The sequence below is a fragment of the Harpegnathos saltator genome, unplaced genomic scaffold, assembly GCF_003227715.2.
Source record: "Harpegnathos saltator strain DR-91 unplaced genomic scaffold, Hsal_v8.6 scaffold772, whole genome shotgun sequence".
Lineage (NCBI taxonomy): Eukaryota > Metazoa > Arthropoda > Insecta > Hymenoptera > Formicidae > Harpegnathos > Harpegnathos saltator.
Genome location: NW_020230618.1, coordinates 226,831 through 244,791, shown reverse-complemented (window position 1 = coordinate 244,791; position 17,961 = coordinate 226,831). Strand labels below are relative to the sequence as shown.

The 17,961-nt window shown below is 52.2% G+C and overlaps 1 protein-coding gene across 1 annotated transcript in view; it reads left to right on the top strand.

Annotated features, from left to right (window-relative positions):
* Nucleotides 1-461: 461 nt before the first annotated feature.
* The window catches only part of fuss (SKI family transcriptional corepressor fussel), a 29,227-nt gene continuing 11,727 nt past the window's right edge, over nucleotides 462-17,961 (top strand). The window contains exons 1-5 of the mRNA XM_025306248.1: nucleotides 462-1,010; nucleotides 8,332-8,428; nucleotides 8,795-9,096; nucleotides 9,603-10,201; nucleotides 10,608-10,930. Coding sequence (XP_025162033.1) covers nucleotides 8,333-8,428; nucleotides 8,795-9,096; nucleotides 9,603-10,201; nucleotides 10,608-10,930 — 1,320 coding nt within the window. The 5' untranslated portion in view covers nucleotides 462-1,010; nucleotide 8,332. The remainder of the gene's footprint in view (nucleotides 1,011-8,331; nucleotides 8,429-8,794; nucleotides 9,097-9,602; nucleotides 10,202-10,607; nucleotides 10,931-17,961) is intronic.

Genomic DNA, 17,961 nt, shown 5'->3' with positions numbered 1-17,961 from the left:
CTTAGACTTCAAGAACAATCGGTCGTTCTTTTGGGTTGTTATTCCCAGTCAAGGACCCGAACGCGTAGGACTGTAATATTCTGCAGACGCGTAAGTCCAAACATACGCGCGCGCGAGCGCGTACTCTTTTACCCTCCCTCGCCCTCTTCTTTCACTCGCTCGCTCTTTCTCTCGCAGTCGTTCATTCGCTCTGCCTGTCTCGCTCTCACCCTCTCTTCGGCCCCGTTTGCGCGCGCTCGCGCGCGCGTGGGTCGAGTGCGGGTATAATAATAATGTTCGGTAAGTACGTGTTTGTAGTTACCCCTGAGGTGAGCCACCCCCGGAGAGGCAAGAGAGCCAGGCTCCGCCTTCGTCGGCATAGGGTTGGTTGTCACGGGGTCACGGGGGTGGGACACTCGGGGGCGGTTCTTCGCCACCCTGCGTCCCGATTTAGCGCTCTCGTTCACGCGGGGTGCGCGCCGGCCGCCGGGAGGAAGAGGACGATGTGGAAGAGACGCGTCAAGTACGGCCTGAAAACGCACCCCGTGCGGAGGACGACAGTCGAGAGCTCGCACGAGTAACACCATCTCCTAAACGTGGCCCGCGACAGTGGTAGACGAGTACGGCACGACCTGAATCGTCGTGCCGTAATCAAGAACGTTCGGAGTTGACGCGACCCAAAAACAGCGGCCGTCGGTTGACGAAGAAACGAGTCGTCGTCGTCGTCGTCGTCGTCGTCGTCATTGAAGACACGAGTTCTGTCGCAGTTGAAAAACGGGGTCCTCATCGTAGCAGAAAGAAGAGGTGGGAGAAATAAATTTCTCTTGTCACAATCGGAGAAACAAGTGCTCGTCGTAAAGGAAAACTCAGAGAGAAGCTAGTCTGCGTGATAGTTGAAGACGACAATCTCTACCTGAAGAAGGCAACCCGGATCATCCCCCGACGATCACGACTTTTGACGACTCGATTTTTGTGAACGAAAAGCAGACGACACGCTCAGCTAAGCGACGTCAGGACCGCGTCCGCTTCAGGTATGTACCGTTTGTTTGTACTCCACGTCCAAGGCTCTGTCGCTTATCATTTCTGATCATTCGCGTTTTCATATCGAATGAACCATTTCGCGCGTACTTGGCGACGCACACTCGAACCCCCCTTCCTAGTGGCGCCGAATCAGTGTCGCGGAGAGAGCCCCCTTCGGGGCGCTGTTAAATAAATTGATAGTCGATTCACGGGTCCCAAGCAAACTGGTCCCGCGGGGCTACACGGGGTCGTAGCGTCGCGGAGGGGTGCCGAGCGCACGAACAAACACCATAAACTGCTTGCGCTCGGGATTAGCCGAAGAACTCTCGTCACCGAGAATAACCCGCGCCGAATGTTCGCTTTGTTACGCTCCGAGCTGAACATTTCGCAAGGTCCAGGTACTCGTGACACACCTGTGTGGCGGGGTCGCGTGTGCTCGACGTAATACCCGCGCGAATCACGGAGGCGTGCTCGGTTGGTCCGGCTCCGACGGCAAACTGGCGACTGCTGGTGGTGGGAAATTAGCGCGCGGAAAATATCCCGCTTAGGCCCGCGAATCGATAATCGCGATGATCATCCGGAGACTCAGGTGGCTGCCGGGGAAGTTTCCGAAAGTTCTCGCTGATCGCTCCGAGAGAGACGTGTCTCGCCTAATTTTTTGCTCGGCTACCCCCGCGCGATTTATAGCGCCGCTGAGCGCGCTTGAGGTCTCCTTTAAGCGGGAACCCGCTCGGGGAAGTCGGGAGAGTGGCGTCTTGAAAGTTTCAGCGACCCGGCGGCGTGGATTTAGCCGGCGCTCCCCCGCGAAGCGCTACAATGTGCGCGAATCGCGTTCCTCGTGTCAGATGTACACAGAAAGACACAGAAAGGTGATGCGCGATCTGTCGCGTGACTTTCGGCTCCGTCTGGTCCAGGTGGGAGAATTCTTCTCCCGTTGGAAAACAGACTCTCCCACGACGCAGCGCGGACGCGGTCCGAAAGTCACACGGGGGAAGAAAGAAAAGAAACAGCGAGCGAGAAGGACGCTCAGTTCAGACGGCGTGATTTTCGTATCGATTCACATCGGAGCGCAAAAATAAATGGCCGACTGCAACTGGGTGTACGAATTGCAATTGCAATCGCAAAAATACGAGTCGAGCTCTTAAAATAGAAAGACCCTTTTTTCCCTGGATGGAGCTAAGTACTCATGACGATCAGAGAGAGTGCATTCCGGTTATTAAAATTATTATCCGAGTGGCATTTAATCTCCTGATCCCCTCTCGACGAATTGCGATAGCAGCCCGCGGCGTTGCGCGTCTCTCTCTCTCTCTCTCTCTCTCTCTCTCTCTCTCTCTCTCTCTCTCTCTCTCTCTCTCTCTCTCTCTCTCTCTCTCCCTCTCTCCCTGTTCTCCTCCCCGCTCGCCCTTCCCCCCCTCTCTCTCTCTCTCTCTCTCTTTCTCTCCCTGTTTCTTTCTCTCTTTTCAGTGCCATTCTACATGATAACATTTTAACGCGCATATAAATACAAAGGCAAACGGATCAATGCGCTGCTGTCAAAGCTGATGCTTAGCCGCGATTAAACGACAAAAGCATTAAGAATTAACGAAAGAATTAAGAATTAAGAATAGAAAAATTAAGAATTACGTTGCGTATATTAATATAGGAGTTTCTGCGGGCGTACGCAATTCCGACTACTGGCCTTTATAGTTTGCCACAAATTCACACGAAACAGTTTCAATTGATATCGTGTTTCGCTCACTCAGAGGAAAGAACTTGCTCAAACGGGTGAACAACTCGCGACTATTTGTTGACCTATTTCAAAGAAACGCGCGCATATACATTTGAACAATCGTAATCTCCTGGCGATAAAATCTGTCTGTCGAAACTACTTGGTCAAATGTTTTTCACACGAGCGAATCCAATTTCATGATGCACGTTTCACCATGCAAATCCGCGATGAGCGAGTAAAAATGATGTTCGCGTCATGAGGGACAAAGAGAGGGGGAGAGAGAGAGAGAAAGAGAGGGAGAGAGAAAGAGCAAAAGAGCTCATCGACAAAACGATCGCACGACACAATTGACCGGCGTTATTTGTAATGGTAATTTTCGCCACAGTCCGCGGGTGTATATATATATATATGTATATATCGAGCTTTACGCAAATTCGTCGAATCACGAGAGGCCCCCGGGAGATCTTTGATTGCGAGCTCGGCCGGATTTTCGCGTGATCGAACTAATCGAGAGTCAAAATTAAACTCGACAGCCGGATCGATGGATTAATTGCGAGCGTTGAGCGCAATCACCGACAACCGGGCAACGCGATGACGTCGACGTTATTAATGCTGATTACATCGCGCTTCGTTGTCCGGCCGAATTACACGCTCGCTGTCCCAATTTACATCTCTGCGGAGGAAATGTCAACGGGGGCTGTGAGGGGGAAGGAAGGAGCCGCGGCTCGGGCGAGGGGGGGAGAGAGAGAGACAGAGAGGAGAAAGCAGCCGCTCATAAATTATGCGAAGAATGCGAGAGGCGCGTACAATTACCGAGAGAGAGAAAGAAGACGGAAGATTTCCTACGCAAGACAGAGAGAAGCCGGATAGGGAGAAAGGCCGGCGCGGAGGAGGATTCAAGTGAAAGAAGGAGGTTGAGGGAAAGAGAAAGAGGCAGAGGGAGAGGCAGAGAGAGAGAGAGAGAGAGGAGAGAGAGAGAGAGAGAGAGAGAGAGAGGGACACACGGAGAGATATAGAATCTAGAGGGGTAGGAGATAGTCATGATGGAAGGACGGAGATTTAACAACGTTACAATGAACGAACGAGCGGGCGAGCGAGCGAGCGAGAGAGAAAGAGAGAACGAGAGAGCGAACGAGAACTCTCGTCGTCTCCCCGGCCGCGCCGCGCCGCGTCGGCGGAGCCCCAGGATCGCAGATTGAATTGTAAAATAACCGAGAGGGGAACAATGCGCCCCGGTACAACATTGTGTTTGCATTTAAATAATCCGCGAGCCCGCGGGTACGTAATCCTGAGAGCGCCGCTACTTCTATCTCTCTCTGTGTATCTCTCCTCTGGTCTCTGTCTCTCCGGCTCGCACGCGCAATCCTCGAGCGCCGGCGGTCCTCAAGAGACGACTCGCGGGCGACATTTCCGTGCGATCGCGTCTCGACGGAAAACGATATTCGGCGATCGCGTTTGGTTATTAAATTTAATTGAATCGCAATAACCTGAAGTCCATTCCGTAATTCGCGACGAGAGACCGAACGACAGAGTCGAAGCGCATTGGGATTAATTAAAGAAGTGGAAGGAGACCGCGTATCGTGTGTTCCTCTCTTTTTCTCTTCAATTTTTATCACTGAGGAAAGACTACTGATAAAAGTTCCAAAAATTGTCTCCTATCACAAGACACAGGATTCTCCTTGCATAAATTCGCCGTAAATTAGACGGCGCTTCTCAAAAGCGTCCTTGCGAGATTTTTAACGCGGGTGACAGTTAAGCGGTCTTCGTTAAGTCGACGAGCGAGCGTCTCGCGACCGTTGATGGTGAACGAGCGAGCGACCGAACGACCGGCTGTTTCTACCAGATCTGCACTATAATTGTAAGTAGCGAGTAATTAATGCGGTCGATTCGAGTCCAATTCGTCCGACCGCTGACCAACGGAATCCGCGAGGTTCGTCGACGCAGCAGGCCCGGCGGGGGGTGAGAAGCGTGGGGCATGGGAGCGGGGAAACTCGCGATGGGACGGAGGGGTTGTTCCGGGTCGGGTACCGACATTGTTTCACGGTGGATGAGAATTTAATTTGCACGGTACGAGGCGAGAGAGGAAGGGACAGAGGGTGAGAGGACGATGGAGGAGGGCAAGAGAGAGAGAGAGAGAGAGAGAGAGAGAGAGAGAGAGAGAGAGAGAGAGCGCAGGAGGGCGCGTGAGGAGAGGTACAGAATTACGGAGGAGGGGGTAGGAGGGCGCTCGGATGGGTGCTGCCTTGTTTAAGCGTGGGTGGGGGTGTCAAATTGAATTACCCCCTCGTACCACGGCTCCCCGGGGACGTTTGCCGGGGCGCTGGCGCTCTCGCTGCGCCTCCGGACGTCGGGGCGGTTGCGTCGGTGTCTCTGTCTGTGCGTCTGTGTGTCCGTGCACGCGCGCGTGTGTGTGTGTGTGTGCGAGCGACACACAGCGAGCGCTTCCTTCTCCACGAAGGCGTTTTCAATTAAAATCAACACCGGGTCGGGGGTTGGCCCCGACCCGGTCGCTCTCTGCGCTCGGCCCCCGCTCGCTCCTCTTGCTGACCGTTTTGATCTCTCCTCCTAATCGGCGTACCTGTTCCGCGCGATGCACCCTCCCGCCTCCCCCTGCGCCCCCAGCCACCCTCCGGCTCGTTCCAGCCCTCACTTCTCTGCCCGCGCCGCGTCTCTTCGCTGTCTTATGTGCATTATGTTATTAATTCGGTTACCGTACCGTGCTCGTGTGCGGTAACGACCCGAGCTGCGTATTACATTACTTAGCGACGGCGACGGCGACGACGACGGCGACGGCGGCGAGGACGATGGAGCTGCAGCGGCAGTTTGCTCGTCGCACGTGTACACGCTTTTAGTTCCGCTACGCGTCGCATTGAATTTGATGAAAGTGGAAATAAAAAGGGAATGGAGAAACAGAGAAATGGAATCCTGCCGCAGGATCCTGCCTCCATCGCAGGAGACTGGCTCGGAACTTGCATGACTTTTGCGCGTCGTACAATGCGGTCATTTAAGCTGATCTGCATTTATGATTACGTTGCAACACAATATGTAGAGCGATATATATGTAGCTTGAAGCTGGCGCGCACGGAGAAAGAGACCAGCATAACAGCCTTAACATTTACAACGCCATGATTATTACAGCATTACGTGTGCATATGGTTAAAAGTCGCGGCACCTCCGTGTATTAATATAAATGTTAATACATAAGGCGATCGCGTTGGTCCCGCACCCCTCTCTTCACCACCTCCACCTTCGCCCCAACCCATCCGTTGCTCAGCACGCGTCGTAACGTTTCTTGTTATGCGCTTCCCGGTGAATCTGTCTTGGGGAGCGCGATCGATAAATAATTTTCCTTGTCCGCCTCTCTCGCCGTGTTCCTCGGAGGTTCGCGACTCGCCTCCGGCGAGTCGAGTCCTCGTCGGGTGCGTTAAACTAACAATACAGAAACCTCCAGTCACTTATTACAAACACAGAGCCAGAATTTTTCGCCGCTTCTCCGTCCCCGCTAAGAGGATAAAGGACTCGATTCAGAGCAGACTCTCATTTTCGCCTTTAACATTCCACCTTTTTTTCCTCATCCGACGGTACTCCGACCGCAGTGAGGTAAGAACGCTCCGGTGGAAGCGGGCGCGACGATGGAAACGGCGAATCGTTCTCCTTAAGGAGGATGCTCTTCGCGCGCATTCATCTCCGCGCGAAATCCTCGCGGAATTTCGTGTCACTTTGACCCGCGGGAAAAAAATCACGACGACCTGCGGATTGATAGTTTATCACTCTGAGAGTTATTTCCTCGCGAATCTCTTCGGCGACGCCTCGTCAATCGGAAGGAAGGTTAGGTTAGGTTAGATTCAACGTAGTTCCGCGAGACGAATTCCACAAAAAGGGATGCAACTTTCTCATAAAGTTCCGTCCGCGGGATTGTGTCTAAATGGAGAAGTTCACCTCAACGTCGCGCGAGAAGTAATCGTTGCGTTATTACAATCGATCTCGCGTTACAATCGAAATTGCGAGTGCATCGCGCTAAACTCTTTCTCTCAACGACGCTACCCGCGGGCAAAACTTTGCGTTAGAAAAAAAATCCCGTCTCGTTAACCCGCTTTCGCATTCCCAAAGAGCTCAATCGCGAGATCAGCGTCTAGAAGCGCACGGACATGGTCGCGTTGTTCTCGATTCACGATTAACGAATCAACCAATTATCGATTACGGAAAGAAGCCGGAAAGAAGGTTAAGCGAGAGAAAAGGGATTTAATCGTCTTTAATTCTATGCTGCGATTCGCGAGAGAGACAGAGAGGAGAGGAGAGGAGAGGAGAGAGAGAGAGAGAGAGAGAGAGAGAGAGAGAGAGAGAGAGAGAGAGAGAGAGAGAAAAGACTGCGACCAACGCTTTGATCGCGCGAGTTTAATTTCAGCGGGACTTCGGATTCGTTTAATCACCGCCCGATAATTAAGGAGTGCCCTTCGAGCGACAACGACGACGACGACGACGACGGTGACGACGACGATGACGGCGTCGAGAACAACTTAATCACACCTTTCAATCGACACGCGTGTTTTCCCAATCGCGGATAATCGCAATCGAAGCACTCGTCGCGCCGATCAAAAATTCGCCGTGCCAGACACAAGTTGTACGCGGCGTGTACTATGATGAAAACACGAGATGAAAAATTGAGGAAGCATTTCTGTACGCAAATAATTCGCGTATCCGGTTTATACTCGTGCTTCAAAGCAACCGGCCCGACAGTTTCCATGCGCTCCTGCGCGAAAATATCAGCGCGGATCGGTAGCTCCGGCCTTTGTCTTTTTGTGTAAAAAGATCGAATATAAATGGAGATCTGAGAGCGCGGCGTGTGTTTGCGTTCGCGATATGAAAAGTCGCGTTACCGTTCGCGATTTAATTGGCCGGTGATCGCGCGGCCGTCGGGACAGAGGAAAAACGAGGAGGGCCCGCGATTTAATTGAGCTGAATGCACTGCCGGACGCAACGGCATGTTGAAAGAGAGAAAGGGAGAGATGGGGAGAGAAAGAGGAAGAGCGGGGGAGGGGGGCGATCGATAAAGTGTAATAAATATAATTACAATGAGGGTGGAGGAGGAGGAGGAGGAGGAGGAGGAGGAGGATGCTTTTTTCCCGGCGCGGCGCGAGCGGAAAACACGGAATTTATTATCGAGCGCGAGCATCGACGGAAGCGACCGTAAAACATCAGAGATTATAATCAATCTCGCCGATAACGATAAAAACCGCGTCGAGAGAAATTATTATCAACGCTGGCGTATTTCCCATCGGGCCCGCAAATAAAGCCGGCGCTCGCAATATCGCGCCACCGGGTCGCGCGGAATTAACGAACAATTCTCGAAACTTGCGCTCAAAAGACCGTTACAGTTTTCAAGCGACCAACGGTAGGTTCTCTTGAGGAAAGGAGGCAAATTCCTTGTCGTGGAATTCTCCCTAACGACGTCACAGCTCGTGTCCCGATCCGATTTGATACGTGTTGTAATTTCGACTGGTCTTCGCTCAAGGGTGCGTTCCGTTCAGTTAGCCAGCGGGAGATAAAGATTGTTAGACGAGCGAAGCAACGTCCGCTCGCGTCTCTCTCCCCGTTGCTTAATTTGGTAAAACCGTCTATTTCAGGATGGACGGGCCGGCGGTGTTGTCGATGCCGCCGTTGGCCGCCTCGCAGAAACCGGCGCAGTCGCCGCAGCCGCAACCGCATCCAAAGCAGAATCAGGTAACAGCGACAATCTGGACGACAGATCTCGGACAGTCGAGATTAATCGATTCACATCCGACAAGGCAATTCGTCCAAGTGACTTTTGCATTCGGCTTCTCGATCGACTCATGGAACTGAATATTGAGCTTGCCTAACACGAGCGACAGCTTAAGAGAACACCGAAATTTATATGCACAGTCCTGAAGTTCAGTTCCTTTGACTTCGATTCGAGTTGGTCTCTTCTTTTCTCTCTCTTTGCCGCCACCGTGATAAACGAAATCGACCGTAGTTCTCGCGAGCACCTCGTGAAAATGGAAACGGGCTTTCGATGCGCTTCGACTTGCGCCGCTCCATTAGGGCATCGTAGTGCAACTAAATCGACAGGAGTTGCAGGTGGGCACCGTGTCGCTGTACGGCATCCACATCGTGTCGCTGGTGATCGAGGGCCAAGAGAGACTCTGCCTGGCGCAGATCAGCAACACCCTGCTGAAGCAGTTCAGCTACAACGAGATCCACAATCGTCGGGTGGCGTTGGGCATCACCTGCGTGCAGTGCACTCCGGTGCAGCTGGAGATTCTCCGTCGTGCGGGCGCGATGCCGGTGTCGTCGCGTAGGTGCGGCATGATCACCCGCCGGGAAGCCGAGCGCCTCTGCAAGTCCTTCCTCGGCGACAACGCGCCGCCCAGGTCAGTACAAAATAACCGGACCCTCGCCCTTCTCCCTTGCATTGCACGCGACTGCGTCGCGTTGAAGAAAATCGAATGAAAAAAAAAATATACGGAGTTACGCGAATTTCGTTACGCAAACTGCAACCGAGTCGAGTCAAAATCGAGTCGGGTCAACAGCCTGACGTAGAAGTTTCGACCGCGAAGTTCAACAGTGGACTGAACAAGACTCTTAACGAGACTGAAACTGCAGGTCGCGTGAAGCGAATAGCTGCGTGTGCGACATAATCTTGATCTTTTTATAATGCACCTGATGAAAGAATAGCCTGATGGAAGCAGAATACCCTGTTGTCCTCCGCCTTTGTGTATCATCGCACCTCCTTGGCCGAGGTTGTCATTAACAGTTCAATATTACCGATTAAATTAATATCCATAGCATATCTCGAGTATCGACGACGGGGGAGGGGAGAAAGGGAGAATAATAATAACGACAATAGCAATGCGCCGGCTACCGGGCTGTTTCGCAGATTGCCGGAGGACTTTGCGTTCTCCGTCCACCACGAGTGCGCCTGGGGATGCCGCGGCGCGTTCCTGCCGGCGCGTTACAACAGCTCGCGCGCCAAGTGCATCAAGTGCACGTACTGCGGCTTGTTCTTCTCGCCGAACAAGTTTATCTTCCACTCGCACCGGCTCAGCCCGTCGGACAAGTACGTGCAGCCGGACGCGGCCAACTTCAATTCCTGGCGCCGACACATGAAGCTGTCCGGCAGCCCGCCGGACGAGGTGGTGCACGCCTGGGAGGACGTCAAGGCGATGTTCAACGGCGGCACCAGGAAGCGCCTGTTGGGCAGCGCGAGCGCCCGCGAGTCGCCGAGCTCGGCGAAGCAGCCCAGGTCCTCGCCGACCACCACTGCGCAGATCCCCAATCTGGTGCCGACGCCGGCGCACCCGCGAGTGCCGCCGTTCCCGGAGCTGCCACTGCCACTGTCCAGGAGTCTCGTCATGGACTACGTGTGGCATCAGCATCAGCAGGCGGCGGCCGTCGCCGCGGCCAAGACGCCCGGCTTCGCCTTCCCGCCCTACGCTCTGCCTTGGTTGGCCAAGAGAGGTCCCGTCTTGTTTCCCGGTGAGACGACAGTTGCCGATATGTTTTCGACAACGGTGCGCTTGAATTCATTGCGGTTCGCGGAAAACGGGCGGGAAATTAGGATGGAGAACGGTGGCACAGCTTGCGTCGTAAGGAATTTGTGGAGATTACCGGGCGGCAAACTTGCGTCATACCCACATAACAATTATTACTTCCACGTCCTTTCAGGACTATAGTCGAGCATAATCACACAGCTAATGTTCGGCGGTTAATCGTCCATTCCATCGAACTTGGAGTCGCGTTAATCGCGTGTCTTCTTCTTACGTGTGCAAAGCTTCGAAGTCATAAAACGTACGTCTCCGTCGGCGATCGCTCGGCACATTTTCACGCAAACGACCGACTCGACCTCAATTAGGTGACGATCGCGCGCCCTCGCTCCTTCCAGGACCGCTGCCGCCGCCGATAAGCGGCTCCAGTCCCACGGAACCTTTGATTCCCACCGTGAACCCGCCGCTACATCAATCGGCGTTCCGCCCGGTAATCCGTGGGCCACCCATCGTCGAGCAGCTGGTTCCGGAGCGAGCGACGGACGCCGCCGACAAGGAGGAGAACTCTGACGACGAGGTCGACATCGAGACGACGGAGGACGAGCCGGTGACGCCGCTCAATGCGAGTCTCCAGAACCTACACTCGGCGTCGAATTCCGCCATGAGCAGCCACAGCGGACGGAGTACGTCGCCGCAGTGCTGGAGTCCCCCGCGAGAAACGGTGAGTTACGCAGTATTGAAGCCCGAGCTGCTTGTCGATATGAGTGGTACTCCACTTTCATAACTTTCAAGTGTGACTCGAGAGTGTATAATACAAGTATATATATGAGTGTAACTTAAAGTATACCACTTGAAGCATGCGAGTTACACCGAAGAGTGCGCGCGTACGAGCGTATCCCAAGCGTGGCTTAAAAGTACACAAGTACACTTTTAAATATAGCTTAAAGTATAGCTTAAAGTATACCGCTTCAAGCATCGAGGTTGCATTTGGAAGTTACGCTCTTTCCAGCGTAACTTGAGCATACAGTATGGCTGAAGTTGCAATTATAAAAAGTCCCGATCGTGCAAATCGCGTCCCATCGCACTCGATGCACCTGGAGGCACTCGAGAGAATGAGCGCGAAATGTAAACCGCGCGTTGCGACGCGCGACGACGATCAGCCACGTGCTGGCCAGGATCGAACCACACGTGTCTCGATCGCACTCGCGGCGCAGGCATTATCGTCGGCCGATCGCAAACACTCGACGATAAGCGGCGGAACCGTCGCCCGTCGCTGGAAATATGCCGTCGCCTCGTGACGGAAAGCCCCTATCGTTGTTGACGAAGACGTAATCGCGCGCGCGCGCGTACACACAATCACGCCTCGGCACACGCGTGCTCGGCACGCGATCGGCTACCGCACGCGATGGCGCACCGAGGTGCAATCGCGACGAATGTGAACCGCGATCTTCTCCCTCGCCCTGAATGGCTGGAATTGGAGGATCTCCTCTCTCGGAGCCTGCCCGATTCTCTCTCGATTAACGAACACTATTTTCCTCCCTGGGTTTTTCCTCCGCTCCGCTCCGGGAAGGGGCAAACGCGAAAGTATCGAAGTTCCGTTCGAAACCGATTGAAGTCCCCGCTAAAGTACCGAAGTTCCGCGTCGTCCTTTTCCGACTGCGCCGATTGATTCTGTCGCTGAGCCTTCCCGACTCGAAATCCTGCTTCTACGTTGAGCCTGCGAGTTCCATCGAATCTGAGGAGTACCAACGGAGACTCCCTAGGTGCAATGTTGCGAATATTTTTACCTCTTGGCGATGATTATTTTCGATTTCGATTTAATTCATCGAGAACGGAGGACGCACGTAATATGCGTTATGCGTGACAAGCGGACGAGCGGGACTTGAGTAAATAAACGGGAAATAAAAGTCTCGATGCGCGCAACGCGACGGTTGACTCCCGTCGCCTCGATAATTCAATGTCCGCGGCGATGTTTATGGCGTGGCAGAAACGTCAGCCCGAGAAGCAATTTATTACGGCGTGACTCTTTACTCACTACTCGCTAGTGAATAAGAGTACACGTCCTCGGCGCTTTAATAACGGAGTGTATTTGCGTTGTAAGGAAAGTAGCCCCGCAACGCCCCGCACGCGCGACCGGCCGGGTCTCCCCTGTAAATGGCCAGCGAAATATTTTCTCGCAACACGACACCCAACGGCAAACAGTGCCGCCGCAAAGTTAATCAAATTAACGTCGTGTTCGACGTTCTCGTTTAATCGAGTCCTTCCTTCGTCGAGAAATCGTTCGTGGCATACACACGCAAAAAACACACGCGCATGAAATAACGTATTTATATGTGTTAGGCTAGCTGATCCGAGTTGAGAAACCGGTCGATTCTCCGTGTTTCCTCCCTAAAAATTCTTGAATCGTTTTGGAGGATCTTGCAATTGCAGGAAAGAAATCTCAATTCTCGGTTGGAATTATGAATCGATAATCTTTTTTGTGATTTTTTAACATAAAGTAGTAATCTTAGCTCTCAAAGATTGAGTTCGAAGGCTTATGCGAAGAGAAATCTTTCGGTAAAATCTTCATCATTGCAACCGAGAGACCCGCAAAGGTAGCAAAGACAGCTACAGAGGTAGGCAAAGAGGGGGGAGAGAGCAGCGAGCGGCAATTAGCAACGACTTGCGTCCGATCGCTTCCACTCAAATTTCCCTCCAATGTAACATCGCGTAGGCTGACTGCGCGGGGAGGAGTGTTTATCGTCAGGTCAAAGCTGTGCAGAGCAAAGCAACGTGACGCGGCAATTAACATCGAGGTCGTCGGAATTTTCGACGGTACTCGGGTTAATTATTCCGCGGCAATTTAGCTGGTAACGAACCGGCGGTAATTGGGTGCCTGGGAATTATTGTAACGACGCGCCCATTGCCACTGCCGCCGCCGCCGCCGCCGCCGCCGCCGCCCTGGCCATTTACATCGTGCCACGGCGGAGACGGCAAAGCAACGTAATACTACTCGACTCGTCCCTAGAATTTGCTCTGCGGTTTGACTGCTCGTGCACTGCTGGCGGCGGCGGTGGCGCGCAGCGGTCCTCATCATCAATCGCGATAATTATTGTGCCGGTAAATATACTCCGTGTACAAACGAACGCGGGGACCGATCGCGCTCGCGCGCATGCACGTCATATCCGAACACACTTACGGCGACGACATGATTAAATGAACGTATTCCAATGTATTACGCTACGCGTGTCCGGTACGGTACCGATGTGGATCGACATTTCACTGGCGCGGTAATGACGGCCGTCGACATCAAAGACGGATTACTGGGGCTCGCTGCGAATAAACGAGCGAGCGTGGTGCAGTCGATTCATCGGGTCTCTCTCTCTCTCTCTCTCTCTCTCTCTCTCTCTCTCTCTCTCTCTGCGGTCGAAACATGAAAGCTTATTTAGATCGAATGATTTTCGACGTGATACCGAAGCGATATCGAAGACGACGCCGCCGCCGTTATCGCGACGCATGCTATCTCGCGATCGTCATTATGCTCTGAATAAAAAAAGAGAGAAATCGAGGGATATTTTACATTCAAACGGCGGAATAACGTGCGATCCGTTTTACTTCTCCTGGACACGTCGTCAATGCTCGTTCTTCGTGCGTGTGGGTCCCTCAATTAAGAGTTCTCTCGCACTTTTCGCTTAGCGTTGCTGGCATTAGAGGGTTAATGCCGGACTACTTTCGAGCGGGATAACCGACTAGCACGTCTCTTCCATCCTCTTAAAAAAATATAACTAGCGAAGTGGCCCTGATGTAGTTTACCGGCACTCGAAGACCTTAATCGGCCGTCGCGTGTTGAAGAGAGAAGGAGAGGGAGACCAGTCCGGCAAAAGGTCGTTCCCGTGCCGAGTACTCGCAGGAAGAAACGGAGCAATGCGAGAGGAAAAGACGAGAGAGAGAGAGAGAGAGAGAGAGAGAGAGAGAGAGAAAGCGAGAAAGAGAGAGAGGGAGGAAAAACAAGAGAGAGAGAGAGAGAGAGAGAGAAGGAAGAGGGAAGAAACAGGAGAGACGACGAGGGTGGATTGGGATAAGCCGTCCGGATTGCCAGACAGCTTTTCAATTCCCCCTTGTCGGTGAACGTGTCGAGTGGGACGAGCCCGTATTTTGTCCGGAATCTCTGTCTCCGTCTATCTCTTCGTTCTCCCCCTCTCTCTCTCTCTCTCTTTCTCTCTCTCTCTCTCTCTCTCTCTCTTTCTCTTTCACCCTTAGCATGGCTGACGAGCATGTACATACACGAGAGATATTTATCACAAAGGTGTAGGCGACTGTACATCACATAGGAAGTGGAAACCCAGTTACTGCACCGCGCCACGATGGAAGGACCCAGTAGCGGAGTACCCGGAGTACAAGTGTATCGCGGTAACTGAGTAATCTCCGAACGTTATTTGCAGTTATTTTTCGCTCCGCTGACTAAACTGAGAGAGCAAGCGAATGAACGAGAGAGCGAGAGCGAGAGAGAGAGAGAGAGAGGGGGGAGAGAGAGAGAGAGAGAGAGAGAGAGAGAGGGCAGGAAGGACGTATTTTCATTTTCGCGACATCTGTGGATCTCTCCGCTGGTGTGCGCGGTTGTGTGTATACGTGTGTACGTGTGGGCATGCGTTGAGTCTCGCGAAGCGATCGCTTTTTCTTTCAGAACCGAAAGACCGCGCGAGGACCTCGTTACCGAAACACAATGAGATAATCGAAGCACCGTTGATCACAAAAAAGCGCCAAAGGCGTGTATTTGAGACGAGCGCGGGAGAGAAAGAGAGAGAGAGGGAGAGAGAGAGAGAGAGAGAGGGAGAGAGAGATACGTCTCGAATTTTGACGTGTGACTTCGGCTGGGAATCCGGCTGAAGTCAGTAATTAAAAAGTCCAGGTAAGAGACGCGCGCGTGTTTATTACAGCGCAGCGACGACACCTCGCTCGCTCGTAATTTTAATCAGAGTCCCGACTCCGCAGACGGGAGTAAATCGCTATCAACCTAACCGATCAATTAAGATCCTTTGCTCGATCGTGATTACTGAAAGTCTGAATCGCGCCGTGTCGGGCTCCCTGCGGGGCCGGGCTCGCTCCGTTTGGAAGGCAACGAAGATACTCGCGGAATCTCCTCCGCCATCCATTTAAATGCAATTAAGCAACGTCACGTAGAAGCGTAACGGGGGTCGGAAACGTTTAAATCAAACTACGGCTGGTTTAGTTAGTTTCGACCGCAACTTTTAATTGCGCCTCGACCGTCTGGAGGGCCATTAGGTTCCCGAGAAGAGATACGTTATTTCTTTTCCCTTCTAAAACGCCCAACGCCTCCTCTCTCGCTCATTCTTTCCTCCTTCTCTCTCTCTCTCTCTTCCTCGCATTTTTCCGCGCGATTTTCCCTCTTACGTCGTATTATAAAATAATTCGCGTGAATTCCTTCGTTCTCTTTTAATACACTCTGAAACAATACGATGAATGGAACGCGGAACGCGGAAACGTAGCGCACTCTCAAATCCCTGCGCCACCCCGCATTAATTAAAGAACACCGGCTGGCATTTTTAAGAGCCAGTGAGCACCGCCAAAGTTACTGCCGGCGCAGCGAAATGTCAGGCTCTGACCTTATGTTCCCAGAACCCTTCGGGACACGGTGTGATTAAATCGACTATCATATACCTGCGAAACACGTTACGAGAGACGTGCGCTCGCGTCCGTCTTCGAAATAGCTTTTAACCTGGTAACATTTCGTCGAGCGGAATTATCTCGTCGTATGAGCGATAGTACGCCGTTGCTGATTCATCGAAGCGGTCGTGTTTAATCATAGACATCGTGCTGTCGCGAGCCAAATGTTCCGTGTTGTCAGTCGCAAACCCGACTTGATCAGTTCGTAAGAAAAGGGAACGCCTTGAAAGAAATCTACTAAGAGATTGCCTAAAGTAAATGTAATAAACCCACTCGCAACCTTGCTTTCGGCTTTGTCCGAAGTAGACATAAATAAGTATGTACATATCTGTTTATTACGTCCATATTTTTACGTCTTAACGCGTTTCCAACGATTTACGCGATTACGCTCGATGTCAAAATTCGACCGGCGCGAACGCCGGGGCGCCGTCTTATTCTTCCTTTGGTTTAATCCGCGGCTCCGACTACCTCTTACTTAATTCTATTTGCACCCGGACATCGCTCGCGCCCCGCCAGCGCCAGCGCCGAGAAAAACAACATCACGGACCGAAATGGAGGTTCTCGCCCATGGAAGTCGCGCCCGCGCGCGCGAGGGCGGCGACTGTTGATTTAATTATAATCGTTAGTCCGGACCAGCTCCGCCCCGGGACCCTCAAATCCAATACAACTCCCGCCGTCTGCTATCATCCCCCGCATCCCGGACACTCTCACCCTCCGTCCTCTCGCACCCTCTTTCACCGTGTCTCTCTATCTTGCTCTTCCTCTCTCTCCCTCTCTCTCTCTCTCTCTCTCTCTCTCTCTCTCTCTCTCTCTCTCTCTCTCTCTCTCTCTCTCGTCTCTGTCGCCCTGAGCTTCCGCGGTGTTGAGACTTCCGGGAATGGTTTTGCTCTTGACTCGTGACAGTGGCAATTAAACGTATATTCATTAGGAAAGAAGCCGTTTGCTGGAAGACAAGAGCACGCACTCGAAATCACCCTGCCCTCCAAGACACATCCTCTCCTCAATTTTCCACACGGAGAGAAACTTACGGCGAAAATTTCTGCAAAATTTCGTAACCGATCATTGAAAAAGCGAACACATCGACTTAATTTATCCGCTTTAATTTATTATCCTTCCGTCTGACATGTGCCAAACAGAGTCATTTGCCTCGTGTTTTTCTTTTCCAGTCTATCTCTATTCAGCAGCTTAGCGTCCACACAGTCTCAGGAGTGAAGGGAAATCAATATATGAAATTTTTACGCGATACGCGGCTAGCAATATCGGAATTTTACCGCGGTGATTACGACGCCAATCCGCTAATCAATAGCGGACACAAACGATATGCACGGCGCTTTCTATCGACACACGGCGGAGCAAGGATCAATACGTTTCGGCGACGTTTCTGGCCAAACGATTGAAAAAAATAATTTCCATGCTCGCCGTGATGCGAGGTGAAAGGCACCGGCGGCACTCTGACGCAACCCCCGGATTGAAACTCGTTAGCGCCGTTACGGTGTTCACAGTATGGCCACCTAAATGGAGGAGCTTACGCGAAAATTGTTTTATACCTCGCACGCGAAATTGAGAAGCTGCAAATAATGTTTCGCCGCGGTGAACGCCAACATTTTCGGCCGCGTTTCGCGCGCAGCCTCGGACATCCGTACATATTAGAAGTGATTAAAGCGCGAGCGAATCCTCCTCCTGTTCCGAGAGTTTAAAGGACCGGGCGCACGGCGCTCTATTTCCTTGGAGGAATAAATCGCTACCAAATTCTCCCCTCACGCTCTTGAAATGGAAGAGGGAAGACTCTTTTTCTTATCCACCGACTGTATTAATTGAAACACTTGTACGTTCGGAGCAACACTTGCGATGTTACAATTACTATCGTTCAATCGATGTGAGCCAAGCTTTTAAAAGTTGAGGATTTCAAATATGGTTGTTTAATCAATGTATCTCCTGAGAAGGTAACCTACAACAACAATAACACTCTACCCACTCACTCATTCACACAATATTTATGCGGGATAAAAAACATATCGGATCACGCGGGGTAAAATTTGCGAGGATGATCGTAAACGTTACATCGTAAAAAATTGCAAACTGCAGGAT